This window comes from Punica granatum, chromosome 2 (genome assembly GCF_007655135.1).
Source record: "Punica granatum isolate Tunisia-2019 chromosome 2, ASM765513v2, whole genome shotgun sequence".
Classification (NCBI taxonomy): Eukaryota; Viridiplantae; Streptophyta; class Magnoliopsida; order Myrtales; family Lythraceae; genus Punica; species Punica granatum.
The window spans coordinates 39,649,608-39,669,891 of record NC_045128.1 but is presented as its reverse complement, the minus strand read 5'-3'; the positions used below and the strand labels follow the sequence as shown (position 1 = coordinate 39,669,891).

The 20,284-nt window shown below is 40.0% G+C and overlaps 4 protein-coding genes across 8 annotated transcripts; 2 read left to right on the top strand and 2 right to left on the bottom strand.

The window, feature by feature from the left end:
* The first annotated feature begins 144 nt into the window (after positions 1-144).
* Positions 145-3,721, top strand: LOC116195650 (CDK5RAP3-like protein). The gene is made up of 10 exons (XM_031524943.1): positions 145-345; positions 506-640; positions 964-1,058; positions 1,186-1,280; positions 1,374-1,509; positions 1,598-1,747; positions 1,850-2,401; positions 2,580-2,788; positions 3,061-3,193; positions 3,360-3,721. The coding sequence occupies exons 1-10, from the start codon at positions 285-287 to the stop codon at positions 3,489-3,491; spliced, it is 1,698 nt and encodes a 565-aa protein (XP_031380803.1). The 5' UTR covers positions 145-284; the 3' UTR covers positions 3,492-3,721.
* A 286-nt stretch (positions 3,722-4,007) lies between these two features.
* LOC116195651 (G patch domain-containing protein 11) lies at positions 4,008-6,568 on the top strand. Of its 2 annotated transcripts, XR_004154692.1 has the most exons (5): positions 4,008-4,183; positions 4,689-5,225; positions 5,649-5,714; positions 5,814-6,122; positions 6,255-6,568. XR_004154692.1 is itself a non-coding variant. In XM_031524944.1 (4 exons), exons 1-4 carry the CDS (start codon positions 4,043-4,045, stop codon positions 5,871-5,873), a joined length of 804 nt encoding a protein of 267 aa, XP_031380804.1. In that variant the 5' UTR covers positions 4,008-4,042; the 3' UTR covers positions 5,874-6,568. The 2 variants fall into 2 exon arrangements, 1 of the variants encoding a protein (XP_031380804.1); XM_031524944.1 differs by having other exon boundaries at positions 5,814-6,568.
* Positions 6,569-8,088: 1,520 nt separating this feature from the next.
* On the bottom strand, positions 8,089-10,072 carry LOC116195654. Of its 3 annotated transcripts, none has more exons than XM_031524948.1 (2): positions 9,684-10,072; positions 8,089-8,716 (listed from the first exon to the last, which is right to left on the bottom strand). In XM_031524948.1, exons 1-2 carry the CDS (start codon positions 9,708-9,710, stop codon positions 8,291-8,293), a joined length of 453 nt encoding a protein of 150 aa, XP_031380808.1. In that variant the 5' UTR covers positions 9,711-10,072; the 3' UTR covers positions 8,089-8,290. The 3 variants fall into 3 exon arrangements, with proteins under 3 accessions (XP_031380808.1, XP_031380810.1, XP_031380809.1); XM_031524950.1 differs by having other exon boundaries at positions 8,089-8,749; positions 9,689-10,071; XM_031524949.1 differs by having other exon boundaries at positions 8,089-8,749; positions 9,684-10,070.
* A 1,726-nt stretch (positions 10,073-11,798) lies between these two features.
* On the bottom strand, positions 11,799-14,221 carry LOC116197398 (transcription termination factor MTEF18, mitochondrial-like). Of its 2 annotated transcripts, none has more exons than XM_031527541.1 (2): positions 14,070-14,221; positions 11,799-13,926 (listed from the first exon to the last, which is right to left on the bottom strand). In XM_031527541.1, exons 1-2 carry the CDS (start codon positions 14,133-14,135, stop codon positions 12,187-12,189), a joined length of 1,806 nt encoding a protein of 601 aa, XP_031383401.1. In that variant the 5' UTR covers positions 14,136-14,221; the 3' UTR covers positions 11,799-12,186. The 2 variants fall into 2 exon arrangements, with proteins under 2 accessions (XP_031383401.1, XP_031383402.1); XM_031527542.1 differs by having other exon boundaries at positions 11,799-13,973; positions 14,070-14,204.
* Positions 14,222-20,284: the final 6,063 nt, after the last annotated feature.

The window sequence follows — 20,284 nt, the reverse complement described above, 5'->3', positions numbered from 1 at the left end:
TGACAGATGAAGAAATGAGGCAGGCCCAGCCCAAAACAAGCCCACAAATGCTGGCCCAGACCCACGCTTGTATGTGGGCTCTCGTGAGCCCGGCCTATGCAAGACTTCAATCTGCTGCAGACAGTGAATAAGAGTGAAACTGGCAGACGGAAGACGAAGGCGAAGAAAAGGAAGAACACATCTCCATTTGAAACTGGCGACCTTCTTCAGCTACGAATCACTCGGCCGGGAACGATTCGCGCTTCGCGACGTGGGGAAGCTCGTCCTTGCGTTCTCCGTGAAGCATGCAGACTCCCGAGGACATACGCAACCTCCCGATCGACATCGCTTTCTCTCGTCTCGGTGGTGAGCTTCCCAGCCATGGCTCAATTGTGCTTACTTTACGCCCTCGTCGTTTTCGATCCAAACGTACAGAATGTAGACTTGAATTGATAGCAGACTCAACTGTGTTTTGGATTTTTGGCTTTTTTTGTTGATTGACTCAATGGTTACTATTGCAACGAAGAGTGGTTGGTTGATCGGAAGAGAATACCGTCTGATTGGAGGAAGCGGTTGGCAGCAATAAGGGCTCGGATATCCAAGGAGTTCCCTGCCCTTCCCAAGGACATAGATCCCTACCTCCACACCCTGGACCCTGAAGGTTTGTTCTTGATCATTACTCATGCTCTAGGAATTGACGAAGCTTCTCTAATTTGGTGGTTCTACAGTGAGCGTGGGAAATTATGCTTAAACTCGACAATTTTCCACGAAATATATGATATTTCACTCTTTTGTCCTCTCTTCGATTTTAAAGAATGAGCGGAAAGGATTCGAATTCATCAAAAGGTTTCCACTTCTTTCCTCACACGAAAGCACCAAGAATCATATAAAAAAAAATGTTAGGAATCTTCGTTGTGATGTTGGAGATTGGCATTTTTCAATATGATTCTTTTGGTTTCCTGATGGGGCTTTTGAAATTTTCAGGTATTGGGTATTTAGAGGCCAAGCAAATATATGACATCCTTTTGAAGTCAACCCCGGAAAGCAGGAACATTTTTGGTCGGTTATCAGGTGCTGCGGTAAGAGAATCTCGCCTCACAGACACCTCTGCCACCTACTGGCAAAGCCATGGATGCGTGGTCATTTTTAGCTGAGAAGAAGAATGCGCTTGAATTAGTAGTTGATCGTGTTGGTTTGTTGTGGCAGGGCCCTTGGGAGGCTATTGTTCGTTCCTTTGAGAAGGATCATATATTCCTTGGTGAGGCTGCTCAAATAATGGTCCAAAATGTCAACTACGAAATGTGAGTCCTTTTCTAATTTTTCTGTTGCTTGCTAAGAGAAGTAACCTTTTCCAGTCATTTCACGATTATTTAATAGATGTTGCCGCGTTCCAGACCGTATCAGAAGAAACAGGTCCAAAAGATCCAGCAGCAATTAACAGAACTCGAGCGCAAGGAAGCTGATATAAGAAGAAATGCAGCTCTTTCAGCTGCCAAATACGCAGAAGCTTGTCAAGAGCTTGGGTTGCAGGTACAATTTTCGAGCCGATCTTTTTAAGGTGCTTAAGGATGGGGAGACTTTCTTGTGCTCAAATTTGGATTTCATTTTCAATTTTCAGGGATTAAATGTGAGATTGGAACTTCTGGAGACTGCGAAAACACTTCCAAATACATTTAGCAGAATCCTGGAAGTGATAAACAGCGATTCTTTGTCACAAGCTATTGAGTATTACTCAAATTTTGTGAGAGACGTTCACACGGAGAAGGATGTAAGGAAACGGCCTATTGTTAATTTGTTTTCTTCTACAAATATGCAGTCAGATGTTGCCTGTTCGTTTATGATTTGTATTTAATTTGATCTTTGTTTGCAGAGAGCTCCATGTGCTGTGTTACCAAACTTGATAGATGTTCGTGAAAATCCACCCTCTCTGAATGTTTCTGCTGCCTCTGATATCAATGAATCTATGAATACTCAATCTGACTATGATGGAGCAGTAAGAGGCAATACTGATGTTGTGGCCGATAATATTGACTGGGACATATCTGTTGACAATTCTGCAATTGATTGGGATATAGGGAACATAGAAGAGACCGAGGATAGCACTAACGGTCTGGGTCCTTATGAGATTGTCAATGCAAGCGAAGTTTTACAGAATTCTTCACCAAATGATGTTGAAGAAGCTAATCCAGTAAAAGGAGAAGAAAGCCTACAGCAGGACATATCTGCGTCCAAGATTTCTTGGGATATAAGTGTTGAAACACCCCAAGTTGATGTGATTGATGATGTCAGTTTGCCTAATATAGGCCTGGATAATCCCACATCGGCTTCACATCTGGTAACTGAAACCTCAGAATCTAAAGAAGTTCGCAGTCAGTTCCTGGAGACGGAGTACAGGAATAACATTCTTGATGATCTTAATGAGGTTGGTTAGTTTTTCCAGTCTCTGTATTGTGCTGCTTCTTTTCTTGCAACATGTACCTGCTTCCCTGGTCATCTTCCCTCTGGCCACTCCACACCACCACCATCACCCCCCTTCCCTTTTTTGTATGGGTTCATATGATGAATACAACCTTACTATTTGATATCCTTGCTCTCATCAGATCAAAGCATTTTTATATCAACGTTTGTCGGAATTGAGGAATGAGGAAACGTTGTCCTTGCAACACCAAGTCCAGGCATTTGCTCCCTTTGTCCTGCAGCAGCATACTCCCGATGCTATTGAATCGATGCTAAATGATGTATCATCAGCAATATCTTTGCTCACCGACAGAAAAACGCGGGAGTTGATCATGATTCTCAACTCCAAAAGGTACTCCAAGATGCTCTCACAACATATTCTATGCTCATAAAATTCAATTAATTTCTCTGCTCTCAAATTTGCTCTAAAAGGGTGATTTTATCATTTGAATGCTCTTTTGCAGTCTAGTTCTCTTGGAGAAAATTGGTGCATAGCATCCTGTATTAGATGTGGACTTTTTTCTTCTTACAAACATCCATACTAGTGAAACACGGACATCAGCTTGAGCTTTCCATGAGTTGTTATGCTTCAGGAATCTCAACTGATTGTGTATCTAATGTCAGGTTCTTCGATAGATTGGTAAGTACAATCGAGGAGAAAAAGCACCATGAAGTGAAGTTGAAAGAAGGATTGAAGGACATAGCTGCCAAGCGCATGGAGCTGCAGAACTCGGTATCTTCATCGTGGCCTAAGCAAGTAAGTAAATCTCGACATATTCCATACCGTAGAATAGTAAATACATGTGTGCGGGGAGGATTGTTTCGGGAGATTTCGATCGGATAGACTCTCCCAACTGTTCGGCCTTATTTTCTCCCTCTTTGATCATTGAGCTCTCTGACATCAACCTGTTTGTGAACTCCAGGAAGCTGCTCTTAGGAAAAGCAAGGAGCTGAAGAAGCTGTGTGAGAGCACACTTTCGACCATGTTCGATGGAAGACCCGTTAACATCATCGGAGAGATCAACACACTGTTGAACACCAGCCTTGGCGCCTAAAATGCTTGTTCAAAAACGATTTTAACCTTAATTAGTCGGCTGTTAGAGCTGAGGAAGAAGTTTCTTCACATGGCCGAGCGATGTTCGGCTGTAGGAAGTTTCTCGAAAATGTTGTAGACATGTTGAAAGTCCTTTAGACTGTGTAATCACCATTATGACAGAAATATTTAACGGGATTGGCAACGAGATTCAAGCCTTCATAAATTAAATGTTTCGGTTTTCTCGCGGTCCTACTACGCGTTTCTCCTCATCGGAGATTATACAAATACTTGTGACATCTCCCTATCGAACGCTCAAGGCATTGTTCGATAGGAATGTGCGTTTGAACAATTTTATTTTCTGGAAAATAAAATTGATTTTTTATTGGCAGCTGAAGGGAAAAAAAAAATATATAAAAAAAAGTAAAAATAAATAAATTTGCTTTGGACCTCTTATAATGGGCCCAGGAATAATGCAAATGGCCCGTTTTAGGCCCACTTTTTTCCGTACGTGTAGAAATGGAGCTGAGGTAAAGAGCACTGGTGTGCCCTGTGCTCTCTTCCGTCCCTCCAATGGCGGAATCAGCTCAGAATGGAAGCGAAAATGGTAGAGGAAGAGAAGGAGGAGAAGGAGAAGAGGCAGATTACATGGGAGACCTCTCTCTGCTACTTCCTCCCGAAGCATCGGAGCCACCGAAATCTTCTGCCAGAAAGGTCGGTGGTTTCACCTTCTTCTCGGTTTTCTTCTTGCTTAAATTCATGGTGAACTCTGCGTTAAAGGAGTGTCTGGGTCTTAATCTTTCGTGCATTGCACAATCACCGGAGCGTATAGGATTTCTCTCAGCTCAGTTTATTTCGCTTCAGATTTCGTATCAATTCAACGTTTCCATTTGCTCGTTCATTCATTCTCATGGGGGATATTATGACGACATATAAACCCTAATAATGGTTCACTGTCAATTTCCAGCTTCATTCTATTCTTTTGTTTGTCATCTGCGTGAAAAGAAAAGGCTTGGCCTGCTTCGACTTTTAGCTCTCTGTTGCGAAATGAAAATTTGAAATCGTGTGTCATGGAGAAAAATAACATCTGGTATCCGGCTCTTCCGATTAGTTCTTGAACGCTCTGGAATTGCTGGGAAACTGTATTTTGTAGAAATCGCGTATTTGGTTTTGGGAGAATTTTTTGCAAAATCAGTGAACAACCACCTTGTTGTGGCAGATCCCGAATGATAAACCCATGACGGTTCAACCTCCCAAGAAGAAATCCAAGCTCCTCAGCTGGCAAGAACAACGTAAACTCGAAAGAGAGCGGAAGCAACAAGAGGAGGATGAGCAGACTCTAGCGAACATCGAGGCCCCAATTCCACAATCAAACATTGGGTTCAAGCTGTTACAGCAGATGGGCTACACTCCTGGTTCAGCCCTGGGAAAGGAAGGCTCAGGCCGTGCTGAACCTGTGGGACTTGAGATTCGGCGGTCGCGGGCAGGGATTGGGAGGGAGGACCCCCACAAGGAGAAGAAGAAGCAAGAAGAGTTTATGGTTGAGAGGAAGACGAGAAAGGAAGAGTCTTTGATGGCTGATTTTGGGTCTAGGCAGAAGTCACAGTGGAGAACTCGGAGAGTGGTCATTAATTATCACAAGGCAAAGGCCGCACTTGACCAATTGGAGAACAAGGAAGTCTTGGAGCCGGAGAAGAATGATGAGGACCAGGAGTGTGAGCAGGATGAAGAAGAAGAGGAAGTTATAACAGAAGAGGTAGGTCTTTCAGCACTCAGAATGTTCATAGTCTAAACTTCATCTTATTTAGCTGAATTGGTTGATTTCATTTTGTTATTGAATAAAGCACCGCATAGGATCTCATAAGTAATCTTACTGATTTAATAACTTAAATTGCAATTTTGGGGCATCATGGCATCCGTCAAGATCAAGCATATTCTCCTACATTTTCCTGGAAGAAAGAATTATTAGATTTAGGATAGGTGCCATTACGAGACTGTCAAGGTCTGAATTGAATCGTCTGCATTAGCTGCCATTCCATTTGTATACCAAAGAAGATGATTTTCTCGTTGTCTTTAAGTCGAGATTCCTCCAGCTTATTTATCATATACTAATTTAGCATGGGAAACTGCCCTTTGAGTTCTTGCTTTTCAGCTGCTTACTGCACATGAATGGATGCAGGATTTGCTCATGATATTGACGAAACTGAGAGAGGAGCATAATTACTGCCTTTTTTGTGGATGTCAGGTGTGTAATCTTGTACGATCTCGATTTTCTTGAGGCCGCCTTTATGTAATATTATGGATTTGATATGTTGTGATAAAATGGATCTGGTGCTTGTTGCAGTATGAATCCAAAGAAGAGCTCTTATCCTACTGCCCAGGTACAGACGAAGATGACCACTAGAAACAACAGGCTGAACAGGATCACCAGCTGTTTGGATGAGCTGGCTTCAACTCAAGAGACGAGATACCAAGCTCCGTCCAGACCAGGGAATTGCAATTTGCACATGCACTCTTGTCCGATTTTTCAAATCGATCTTGTCTGTCATCACGACACTGCTCTGTTGTAGGGTAAGTCATTCGGGATGGAGAGCATATGGTTGATCTACAGACCTCTCTCGTTCATTTGCTCATCCAAGAAAAGGAGGCCAAGGTACAGGCATTCGTGATATTACTTGCGCAAGAGCTATGAACAGATTTTACAACTGGGGAAAAATTGATCCATGATCGGCTGAGCTTGCCTTTAGTGGAGTTGAAATTTCCATCCTTATGCCCTATACTGCAGATACTATAAGATTTCTGATGGCAAAACTGATTCTCGTGTCCCCGGGCTCCGAGGTTCCATTGCCGGCCCGCAATCCAATCGCTACAGTTTTCACATGTTCCAAGCATGGAATGTGGGGGTGTGCTGTGATGTAATATGTTCTGGAGCCTGTGATATCTTTCAAACTTCTGGCACCATTGTCATACAAAGAGATTACGACCTTTGACTCTTCCTCTTTCCAGAATATAGGGATATCAAATCTTTATTGTAACAGTGCCTACTATGTAAATGATATGATATATATGCATACATATATGATGCATATGCTGAGGTCATATCGTGGAGATGTTTGGTTGGTCCGTGCTGAATTTATGCCCCTCTTTTGGCGGAATGTGGGAAACCGCAAGATGGAATTTGTATGGGCCCAAAGAGGAAAAGAAGGGGTCCATAGACGGACCCAGGCAGCACATGTTTTGTTTCCTTTTCCTGTTGGGGGGACAAGGGCAACATTGAATTTTTCATCTCACCAGGTGGGTCCCGACATCAAAGGATATTTCACACTTTTTAATTATATTATATTGTAATAATTAGTTGTCGTTCCTAGAATTCATAAGACGAGCTCGATGCTCGAAATATCTATCTTGCGGGCCAAGGAAAAAGAATCATAAAATGTCCTCTGATGGCCTTTAAGGCCTACCTGGAAAGGAACAAGCTAATTGCCCGTAATACTTCCTGGAACCTCGCCCTATCTCCGCACGAGCAACTGAAAAAGCAACTGCTGATCGAGTGATTCCAAAGATGAAAGAATGAGAAGAACGGTTTGATCCCAAATGCAATTAATTGTGAGCGGAAAAACAGGGAACAAGGAAATCTTCGACGGCTTAAGTTCTTATCGTGGCAAAGGATACGTTTACATGGGCGCACAGACGCAAAACATGAACAATATACTGACGGCAGAACCGGCCGATAAGACACTTGGGCGGAGTGGTGCCAGATAAACATATACAAATGTAAGAGCACGCAGGGAGCACACACGATTGTTGCTTGCTGATAATCAGTCAGTTCGCGTTAAAATGTAAAAGGAAAAGAAACATCCGGAAAGGTGGTCAGGTGGTAAATTGTGCAGCAAACACAGGCACAGCAAAAGAATCATCGATACCAAAAGCGCAGCATCAGGACTAATAGTAGCGAGCAATCCTATCGTACATATACATGTGAAAGAATGCATGTTAAGGCATGGAAGTGTACATCACAAGAAAAATCTCTTTTGGAGTTTCTCGAGGTTCCTTAAGAATCTATATATGCTGGAACCTCAGCAAAAAGAACTGCTTCCCAGGAATCATAGATCTTACCTTTCCAGAACCAAAGGAGACATATGGCATTCGATGTTCAACCAGATAAAAACAGCCATACTACAAATAGGCTTTCTTACCGAGTATCGATCTTCGGTATCGAAAATCTCCCGATCTCAGCCGTCATGTGATATTAAGCATGCATCGCGTTGTATAATTTAAAAACTGATACTTCTTTCTTTTCGGTCAAAGTTCGAATAACTCTGCAAAAAAGCATAACGAGTAAGAGCATATAAGTTGTCCCTGAAGCTTACCTGATTAACTTAGAAAAGTCATCCAACGGGCTTCCTCCAACCTCTGACCTATTAATAGAAAGCACAGTCCAGGGGAGTAGATACTACTTGAAAGATTAATGGGAAGCATGGTGGAAAGAAAACAGGGCAGAAGCCACCTATTGTGAGAAACAAAAGGAGGCATAATCCTAAGAAGATTAACAGGGTTCCGATTCACCAGGATATACTGCATGGAAGGAGTACTATATTGCAGCAAATTCCACGACGATATATAAGCAAAAATGCAGAAATTTTCCATTCCATAACCTCAAGTCAAAACTATCCATTTGCAAGAAATGGAATAAAGAAATTAGAAATTGAACAAAATGCTTGCCAAAACAAAATTACTGAAAGAAGATAATATGCCAGCTATCAACTGCCCTTTGAATCCGAGAAGGTGGTAGGAGAACTAGGGCAACAGGTAACCGTGATTTCACTTGCATTCAACTCCAACTTCAGCCGCACGTCGAGGCTTGTTCTTCCGCCTGTTCCCATTTTGACGGAATCCAACAGGTTTCACGATGTCATTGGCACCTGTCTTAGCTCCAATCCCATTTTCCTCTTTCACAGAGTCGATGTTTTCTTTGGCCTGAGCAGACCTAACCCTCTTCCTCCCATTTTCAGTCACCCCCTCATTTTTCATATCCTTGGCAGAGATGGAGTCTTTCAACCCTTCACCATTTTCTTCCACCTTGTCAGCACTATCCTCTTCAGTATAATCCTTCACAATCTTTTGCGGCCTCCCTCTTTTCCTGTATACAGGAATTTTCTCTTCTTCACCGCTTCCAGGATCCTCACGAGCAGCAACAGTCTGTTTCTTCCCTTTCCCTCTCACTCTACCCATTAGTTCCGAAATCTCCTGAATACGAAAAACTCAACCTATAGAAAATTTCTGTAGACACATAAAAATAGAAATTAATGAGGCACAGAGTTCAGCATACCCAACTAAGCAATGTATTGAGCTAAGAGACACCATGTACGATATCTCAAGCCTCAAATCAACAGATTCGCATAAACCCAATGCATAACAACAACGAAAAGCAGCAAATGTTTCATGACCTAATCCCAGAAAAAACACGGGGAGGAGACAACATGAAGTTTCAATCTTGCAGCTCTCACTCCAACGTTAAAGATAAAGCAAGTGGGACAATTTTCAAGATGTGATCTGATGGATAGTGGATAAAAGCCAAGAAGAAAGAATTAACTCAATGGATAACAAAGAGCTTTCAAAGCCTCCCTCCCAGAAACTTCTATTTCAGCAAGTCATGCTATTCATTCAGCTCATCACTTCATCTTTACTTCTCCATCATGAAAGAAGAATGAAGAAAATCAAAGGCTTTCGACAGGATTGGATTTGTGAAGGCAGAGAAGGTTAAGGAAGCACAGTAGAAGGATGTTAAGCAAACCAACTCATTCCCTTGTGCACATTATCGGATTGCATGTATTCACTGAGAAACGAAACAAGAACTAAAGAATCGAGTAACATCGAATCCACACCGATCTCGAATCTGAGACAAACAAGAAGACAAGACACGGTGCCAAAAAAAAAAAAGGGGTCCTTTTGGCTGCAAAAATTCAACATATCGAATCGGGAACTACCAGTAGATGGACTAATGCTCGTCAAATAGAACCATTCATGCCTCAGCCGCAGTAAGACAGAGAGAAATCTCGGTATCTTAACAAGAGATTTACTGTAACTTTCAACCATAATCTTCTGACAAAGCAGATTGAACACGAAACTTTTCCATGGAAATCGAAGCATCGCATGCGTATCAAAGGGTAGACAGAAAGAGAGAGGGAGAGAGATGAAAGAGGAGGAAGCTGACTTTACAAGCAACAGACGATTCCTGCATCCCCTGAGCAAAGCATGATTTTTCCGAATCCGATTTGACAGAAGAGAAGCAGCAACCGCAATCGTCAGAGCTGAATCAATCCGCGGATTGCCAGGCGGAAGCAGCAGCAGAGAAGGCGAGAACTGAAGCAGCCGGCGAACAGATCAGCAGGTAATGGAGATTTGAAGGGATGGAAAGTGAGGAAGACGGAGGGCTGCGCAGACTGTTGAAGGTCGGAGAGAGAGAGAGCACTCAGCCGAAGGAGGATAGCAGAGGGGAGAGAGAGAGAGAGAGAGAGAGATAGCAGACGGAGAGGAAGAGAGCTCCGTGTGTAGAGTTGGAAGTGAGCAGCAGAAGACGGTAAAATGGTAGGGAGGAAGGCGGAAGAGAGAGGAGAGAGGTTAAAGTCTTTGAAGATGCCCTCACCCAAGTGGGACCCACTTGCAAGTCAAAGAAATATATTACACATAAAAATTAAATTAAATTGATTTCACAAGAAATTTTTTTAATTTTTGATTTCATTTTTCATTTTTAAACATAAAGAAAATAAATAATAAAGAAGAAATTACAGTCATATCTTGAAAAACGGAAGTCAAATTTCTAGGGATAAAATGTATTTCTACTACTGAAAGCTTGTGTCATACATTGCTTGTTCAGTTCTCTAGAAAATGAAAAGCTCTCACGATCGATGAAATGAAAGGAGCTTAGATTGATGTCGATGATTATAGATTTTGATCGGTCTCAAAATTTTTAGTTCACCAGTATCAAAGTTATTATAAGAACATTCCACTAAAGAAATCCATCTAGAATAAAAATATGAAAATCACGAGATAATTAATATCTTATAAGGCCACGAGTTAGATCTGCATGGTTGTATTGGTCGTACAAGTGGCTTAATAAAAAGTAATCTCCTATATTGTTTTTCAGTTAATTCGAATTTGCAAGTTTTAAAAGGAAGTAATATTTTAAACCAACATGTTAATCATATTGGGCTCCATACTTATTGGTTTTTTCTTCTTTTTCTTTTTTTTTTGAAAAAATGGGTTTATGTGAAGGTTCTTGACATGTTCTCCTTGATAGATAATACAACTGGTGATTTTTGTGACTCATTACTCATACAAAGCCTAGTGGGTGCATGAATGAATGAAATAAATGGATCTAACTGAGCCATTAAATTTGACTTTGCATCCTTCCCTTTAACTATAGCTCGTTTCTTCTTCTTTATTTTTTAAAGTGTATCTTTTTTTTTTGGCCCTTTGAGCAGAAAAGAAAATTAGGGCAACAAACAGCTGTACTTGAAAAGCTTCCCAGTTTATTTATTTATTTTATTATTATTGGTAAGCGTTTTATCTTATGGAAAACACTGCCTTTATTGTAGTCCAATGGGCTCTTTAAGTCTAAAATGGGCCCAGTGAGAGCGAGGTGTTCATTGCTCATTCATCATTGGGAAATTTGTTCATGTTTGCTTATAAATGATGCAACAACTATAATGATGAAAATAAACATCTTGAAACCAATAAAAATGTTGACTTAATAGTAAATAGCTCACCCCTAAGGAGGAAAACACAAGTTCAAACTCCGAAAAACGCACTTGTTGAAAGGAAGAATAACATTTAATACTCGATCTCTCGACTGGATTGATCAGATCTCATTGAGTTTCTAAATATCATAGTACACATCGAAAAAAAAAACATTTTAGAGAAAATAAAACACTCTATTCATTAATTTAAAAGAAAATTAAATATCTCATTAGTGAAATTTCACGTACGTTTTGGGTTAAAAAAATTTTCATTTTCTTACTCTTTTTTTCCCCCCGTTTCCTAGGGCATAGATATCTCCATGTAACCAATTCATATAATTCGTGCAAGGAAAATAAGGAATTAGTGGCCAACCCTATCTAACTCATCTTTGTGAAGTGGCCCCATTGCACCATTATTAATAAATAAATTCATGTCAGAATTTTTAATTTCTTCCTTTCTTGATGAAGTTGAATTGCCAGCCTCACAGTAACTACACAGGAAAAAAAAATACTTTGTTTTGCTTTTTGAAAAATGATCAACAGCAGTTATTAATAAGAAGGCCAAAAAAAAAAGGGGACAAGGAATCAGCTAAAGAGCAAAGGCTGCTGCAACTTCTTAGACAGCAGGACTGAATGAAACCAGGAGGAATCCAAAATTGAAGGAACTTTAAAAAACAAGAGCTCATACAATGATGTTTTTCGATCAAAGCAATGTTAACGGCATGGCCGGAACCTTCTTCTCTTTTTCCGGATATTAGAACAACAAGAAGGAAGATCCTCTGCGATCCTCCTGCAGTTCAGTGTAGTTAAGGGCCGAAAACCAAGTGATCGTTCATCCACTGGTTCAAGAAATTTCATTATCTATGACAGTAAGACTGTTTTGTGTAAAAGAATATCTGTTCTGCTATCGGCAACCAACTTCATTGAGTGCAGTTCGAAGAGAGCTGCAGAGGATGAATCCCCAATCAACGTCAATAACTATTGAGAAACTGCGTAACTCGACTCACTCACAAAACTTTCCCTCAGATTGTGCCAAACCTTGAGCCCATCGGGATGCCGCTTCACGTAGTATTTTTCAAAAGCCCCATCCGAGCAAGCAATAATGGTGCTCAGCGCTAGAAGAGGATCAGCCAACCCTTTATCTGACAACCACTTGAACATCAAAAGCCTAACCTTGATCCTGTCCGTTTTAAATGAGAGATAGGATGGGAACCTCCTTAGGCTCGATATTGGGTATTTGACTTCGTTCACAAGAAAATCAATCTTCATCTCAATGACATCCTTAGTCTGGTTGAGAATCTGAGGCGAAACTCGCACCATTTCACAAACATCATTCTCACTTAACCCTGCATTGACGATGCAATCGAACCTCTCCTGTAGTTCGTATCCTTTTCCGCGGAAAGATTTGATCGCCCTCTCCATGTTCTTGGACTCCTTCATGAACCCAAGGCCCGAGAGAAACTTTTTCTTCTCGAGCAGCGACATCTCATCATCTTTCAATCCTGCCACGGGCCTGACTCTCATGCCCATGACCCAGTTCCCCATTTCTTTTGGGTTTTGCTTAACTATGTCTCGAAGGCGTCTCTTCCCCACATTCAAGTTTGCAAGCAAGCTGTTAGCCTTTTTCAAGGTGGACGATCCCAGTAGCCGGGCTTCAGTTCGGATGATCCTACCTATCTCCACCGTCTCCATCTCTATCTCAGTCAAGAACATGAAACACTGCCTCAAGTTTGAGAGAAATTTCTCCACACTGATTTGTGGGAATTCAAGAAAGACAGACTGTATCGTGTCCCTTTCCGAACCAAATTTGATTAGTAATTCAATGATGGAAAACGTCTGAGCCCCTGAATCCTCAAAGAGAATCCCAGGATTCCTCCTAACCAGTGCATTTAACTGCTCATTCGTAAAACCCATTCGGGTAAATACGCACAGAAGCTCCAGAATCTGACTCCATCTATAAACACCATCCTCACAAAGCAGCTTCTCAACCCAACTCTGCTCGAACCCGAGAACCCGAAACCTCTCCAGTACGTCCACAAACTCTGTTTTCATATCGCCAATCAAGAGTTGGGGACTGCAAACAATGGCCTTAACTATCACATGCTGACTGATCCCAAGATTCTCATAAGCTCGAATCTTTGACAGTAACGCCCCATGATCATACTCAAAGATCTCCTTTGCGTCCTTATAAATCCTTCCAATCTTACAATGCTCAATCCCATAATTACAAAGCACGAGATAATTTGTCAGCAACCGATCACAATCGTCCAAGAACATCAAATTCCGAGGGAGGAGTGGGGCATACTCGGAGGGTTTAAGACCAATGCTCTCAAAGAAAGGCTCAAACTCATTAATTGGATGGTACCGCAGGAACCGAGCGAGAGACCGCTGGATATCATCATCGAGCTCAATCTTCTCAAGAAGCTCCGATAGGAAGCGGGGCGAGTTCCTGCTGATGCTCTCAGCTGCTGCATACTGGAGGCTCCTAGTGGAGTGGAGATAGTCGGAAAATGCGGACTGCGCCTTTCGAAGAACAGTAGCCGAGATTTTGCCAGCACCCGAACTTTCATCGAGAAGAGTCTTCTCCGTTCTGTAAAATCTAGGGTTTTGGCAGCTGGGCAAGAACCCAGCTCGGAATAGGGGGAGATTGAGCGATTGGTACTGGTTTTCGATAAAACTAGAGGAAACCCATTTGAGGACAGCCCTTGCTCTGAGCTTCTGCAGGTGGTTCATCAGTTGTCATTCACGAGAATGGGCTCAGTAAGCTTAGCGAAGAGAAGAGATGATCAGAAGAAGCGAAAATGGAGCTCAGCGGGAGTAGTATAGACACTGCACGGAAGTATTTGTGTGAATGGGCTCACCTTAGCCGTGGAAGGCGGCGGTTTAGCCGTCGGGCAGTGGCTGCTCAATCGAAACGTGCCCGCCATGAATGGCTCTGCGTCGGTGGCGGCACTTTGAAGTTGAACGAAACGACTGTAGAAGAAGAGGTGGCGCCCTTCATTCTTCGTTCCTTTCGATTCAGTTCTCTATCCTTTTGTTTTGTTCAATTCGGTCCTCGATGTTTGATTAATTTGATTGAACTCAGATGAGGCCCAGGTTCGGCTTGACCTCGGGTGTGCGAGAAATGCAAAGCCTGCACGGAGTGCCTCGAGTCTTTTCCGCCGCAAATATCAAACCGAAAATGCTTGACATCAGGAAGAATCATTGAATTCCCAGCAGATACACTCATTGAAACTTGAATTCACAAATATTATTAGTTACTGAACTCATACAACTACTATTGGATTTAGAATGGTATACTTCCAGTAACTAGGCATTTCCATGTATTATGCTTCCTCTCTTTTTCTCAAGAAAAACCAACGATTACAAAGTACGGAGATTACAAATAAGTAAAGCAAAAAAGGGACCGATGATCAGCGGATTAATCAATATAATTGCCAACGAGTTACTGTTACGAGCTTGGCAACTGCAGTATACACTATCAGTTAGAAGAATAAAAAACTCGAGACAAAATGAGGATCAGAGACTATGAAGAACACGTCTTCCACTATCCCGACTAGATCCTCGTTTCTTAACCTAATACTACTGACCTTTCCCCATAGACCTCGCATGTTGGGCCCTCAGCGGGTCATCCTAACAGGCATCGAGGCATAAGGTCCATATGGAGAGGTTGTTGCCATTGGAGGGCTAAAACACAAGCACATGCAGGGAAGATTCCGGCACGAGTGGTGTGTCGAAGAGCAGACTTGTCGGAGGTAACTGTGGCTATATCGATCTACTCCTCCAGTAATATGCTAACTTGAGGTGATGTTCCTCCTCTAGAAAGAGAATACAAAACGTGATTCATACTACACATATGAACAACCATAACATACATCCGATTGAAAGAAATTTCTCTTAGATCAGTCAATAACAACAACAATTAATGGCTACAAATTTACGATTGTTGTGACGGGGCCATGAGCTTGCATTTCTATCTCAACTAACTGAGTCTGAGAGGATTCTTCATAGCACAAAAATAAAAATGCTCGTTGTTGTATTACCCAGTAATGATTTTCTCTCTCAACCAAGAAACAAGAATTATGTTGTTGTCATAATTTAGCATAGAACCAACCCAGAGCAACGGAATCATGAAAAGTTGTTCAGAAGGTTACGCGGGCACATCGTTAGCTTACCCGAGTATCATCTCTAGATCATCAATGGCCTTTCCGGCACCGTCTTACATGGAGTTCTGTTTCTCCAACTGTACTGCATGAAACCAAAGTTCTGTTTCCAGCCAGAAAGTATTTGTGCCTAATTTCATTTTGCGCCCTGAAGTTTCATCCTGATCTCAAAGTGCACCCTATAGTTTAAACTTTAAAGTCCTTCATATCCGTAGGCGGCCCAAAAGGATTGTTATACAATGGGCTTTGTGATACAAAAACCCAACTTCTTTTCTTCGCTTGGGCTTTCGCATCTGAAAAGCAAAACCTCCAATCGAAGACTTCAATTGATTCATACCATACGAGCGGTGAGATCGGGACTAAGACTAAACTCCATTTGGACGTCAACTTGTCCTAGTCATGAAATCCTTTCAATGTGTCTATTGTATTATTTTAAGTATAGTTCGATCAGCAAGTTAAAGTCTTTTGTTCAATCATATGTTAGTGTACGTATGCGGTTATATAGTCACGTCAATCGATAGTTTTGCTTCTTTCAAAGATATCGTAACAGAATCTCCGAAAAACCTCGGATTGATATTCACGAAACACTCAAAGCATGACGCGGGATGCCCAGCCTGGAACCCATTAGTACACTTATCGCAGTCAATGACGGGAAGGAAAAGCGAAAGTATGCATTATGATGATCATTGGAGATGAAGTCATGGGTATATGGCAACTTCCCTCTATAAGTAACATTTGCGATCACACAAAGAGAATGAGTGCCTCTTATAGGAAACCAATCATAGGCAACAAGTTGCTCCGATACACCACGTCATGCGTATCGAGAGAAGCATATATGGGTCATATATTGTTCATTGAACCTCATGAATGAAAATAAACACGGCATTATATATTATTTCTTGATCAATTGGTTGATTACGAACTAAAGAACCGACGGTATACATATTATTGTATACGATGATGAAAGTTAATTGTGTTCTACGATTGGTATTATAGTAAAGGTGAATTCCAAATGAAGTCAAACACTGATTTTACTTAAAAATACAGCAACCGGCCACATGTTCTTGGGCAGTGAAATACGAATGCTTAATTCGGAGTGAATCGCACGTCTTTATTTCTGCATTAGGAGGCAGCAAGTTGCCTCCGGAAAAGAGTTTTCCTGTTTTCCGAATGTGATTGAAACTCGTTTCCTGTTTCCCAAGAAAAGAAGATGGAAAAATTATTCGAAGAGCGATATCTCGAAGGAATCTAAAAGAACTAACCGACGCAGTCGAGGAACTAAGGGATACGCTACATTACATCTCCGATAAACTTTTATACCTATTGAAGGACCGAATTATGTTTGCTTTACGTGTAACTCGTACACATATCTCATCATATCGCGCAACTGTGGGGGTAGAGAGAAAGCAAGAGAGCAAAAAACACAATGCATTGTAGGGACTAGCCCGGGATCAAGACTCCGAAACAAAACATCGACAAATCGCTGATTATCCACTGGATCTCAGGAAAAGAACTGTTACGCAGAAATTCAAATTCATGGTTGCAACTTTCGAACCTTACCGATGAGCAGAAAAGGAAGAGACATCACTTTATGAAAGGTGACAATACAAATTGATTCCAGAAGAATATATTAAAGATTGATGTGTTTCAATCTTCCACTCATTGGAGTTTTTTTCCCGGCTGTTCAAAGTTGTCTTCAATTACGTTGTTTTCTTTTCAATCATTTATCCAGGGGAAAAAAAAAAAGAAGTTAGTTCACAATGTTGTCGTCTGCGACACCAACCCCGCCTCACTTTAATTGTGGACACAGAATTTTCCACTAAATTAAATCAATTTGTTTGCACCAAATCAATCACAATTCTTAATTGTCCCGGATTCGCTGTAGATCGTAACGGGATATTTCTAGTCGGCCAGAGTTCCCCAGCTCACTTCTAAGTTAAAGTATATCCTCCTTACGTCAAAATATATATTTATACAACCAGTCATACTAAATTAATTAATTTCTATCGTATTAACTGGGAGCTTATAAGATGCTTGACTTGTCAATTAATTTCACTTGCTCGATGATTTGTTCGCGCCATGGAAGCATCAATCAAGTGTCAACTCCGAACCCGGAGATATTTTTTCGGCGTTAAAAAAACAATTTCCTATAAATATTATCAAGTAGGATCGAAAATGTGAGATAAGTTTTACAAAAAATTGTTTTTTCGAATCTTGTCGAGTCATGATTGGGTAGGGGACAACAGATTTTGTAACCAGTTGATTACAAAATGACAAGTGTTAATACTACTTTTCCAGAAGATTTGAGTCTTTAATTAGTTCATCATAGCCATTTCCTGTTGTATTGACGAAGACAATTTGGCTCAATGTATATGCCTCAGTACATAAATAGATATGTATAATGAAATTAAAGACGGCATGCAATTACATAAGTAATTTTTCCCAAATTTTATGGTGCATAATTTTAATTTTTTCACACCGTACAAAATCAATATGAATCATTAGATCCCCTCATTAAGGACCGTCCATTTTACATAATTTTTTTAAGTATTTTCATTCTTTATGTTTTTATTTTATCTCATAAACCTTCAATAGTGTTATAAATTAGCCCACTATGACCCAAAATCTCCATCAATCAGACATTTACGTTTGATTATAGTATATTTATCGAAATTAGAAAAATGAAACATGCCAATAAGAAAGCAGAAGAATTTCTTACATTTGGGTTCACAAAGAGGAAGAAACTAGAAACACTGAACACAGCACAAAACACACAGAAACTTCATGCCTAGCAGTCACTCGATGCCTCTTCTCTAGTTGCGATTTAACTGTATGATTGAGAGAGTGAAAAACCATTTTATTAAACCGTTTCATTGAGCTTCTCGTAAATCAATTTGCTTAATCAGTTTGGTTTAATATTACACATGGCACAATAATATGAATCCACGTTATCAATCCGGATTTATGATGAGATTAAAGACTGACGGAAAGAATTGTTAACAAAAATCACATTTTACATAACAAATGGACCATATCATGATTTTTCAGAGGTTTTTTTAAAATTCTTAAACTTATAAAAATGGACAGTCCGGATTAAATTGAGAGGGAATTTAAGAGCCCAAATTAGTTATGTATGGTGTGAAAAAATAAAAAATATGCACCGACGAAGCGGCCTAATTTTTGTAAGCGAAATTTGACGGTGGGTCAAATTTGGGTCCTTAATTTCCAAATATATATAACCATTCTATCTAACATGACAACGAGGGACACATTTATTATTTTCAGCTTTAAGTGTTTAGTATTTTATTCAAGAGTTTTGTATTTCAGTCCAAGTAGTATTTTTTTCATTTGGTGATGAAGAGAATTTATTTCGATTCAAATATTTAGTATTTTAGTTCAAATGTTTAGTACTCTTATATTCGGTGATAAAGAGCACCTTGAATTAAAGCACTAAACATTTGAACTGATTATTATACCAACTGTATCATATGACTCAATGTCATGTTTGAATTGATGTGTAGGAAAAAGATATAAGGATAATAGTAGAAATAAATAAGAAAGTGAAAGAACGAAAATAGATTTAAAACATGGTTTATTAAGAAACAAACTGTAATGTAACGGTGTGCGCTGGTAAGCAAAAGATTTTTTACTCGATTATCATCAATGAGACTATTTATATAATTTTATTTAGCTTTGTATCTCTTTGTACTAGGTTTATAGATCTTTTTCCTATTGAAAAAAACGTTGATAGCTAGCATTTCAGTTTATAATTGGACGAAAAATTAGTACTAACAATGAGGGATGTTTACTCTTAATTTTCACCTTTATTCGTAGTATCCATGACAAATATTATATATGAAAATCTAGTCATATAATTTCTTTTATGATCAATTGGGTAAAACCTCATACCTAATCAAATTAAAGTTATGCATGCCTGCTAAGCAATAATGCATCCAGCCTAATTTTGATGTCAAATGAAGAGAGACTTTCATTTTTTTAGTTTACTGCATAGGACAAAAGCAAGAAAATGCCTAGACAAAGATTTAAAAATAAATCAAATGGTTAATTCAGGACAAGGACTTGGCCTTATCTTGCTTTCTCCTTTCCAAGCTAAATGGATGAGCTTAGTTGTCCTTTTCTCTCAATGTGACTTTTGTGTCCATACGCACGTTAGTTTTGACATATATAGTTATAGTAAACCTTGCTATTAAGACCTGATAATATTTCCTAACCAATATTTACGAATTTTCAACTGGAAAAGTCGTGCATTCAAATATCTCGTGTGAATAGATAAAAGTCATCGGTATAAATGACACATGAAACTGATTGTAAATGATGACACGATTCAATTCTCTAATGGAAAGATCTATTTTTACTGGCTAAAAGTAGGTCTCCTAACCAAGAAAACTTTGTATTAACATGCGGTCTATAATATAGACACAAGATTGTTGATTTGATAAAATTTCTTTGCAAAATTTTATTTATTTCTTTCTTTCTTCGATGATATTTTCTAGCTTACGTAGCCCATGACAAGTGTATCTCTATCTCACTAACTCTATAAATACACGTAGATAATTACAATGTTTTGTCCTCCTCGAGAAGCTTTTAGTCTTTTAAGTTTAAGAATATTACATATTGGTATGTAGCATGATCCACGTGTATGCATATATATCTTGACATATATGTTTTTTTCGGTGGAATCTTGACATACAATCTTCAATCGAGTGAATCCCGAACAGGTGCATTTTTTGTCGGTTATTGCTGAAAAAAAGCTTGAATTGCGAACCCAAAATTAATTAGCGATAATTTAATCAAAGGATTTTTTTTAAATTCTGATCACCAGCAAGAATCAAGGGTAAATTTCAGGGTCATGTTGCTTCAAACCCCCCCGCCCCGGGCCAAAAAAAAAAACA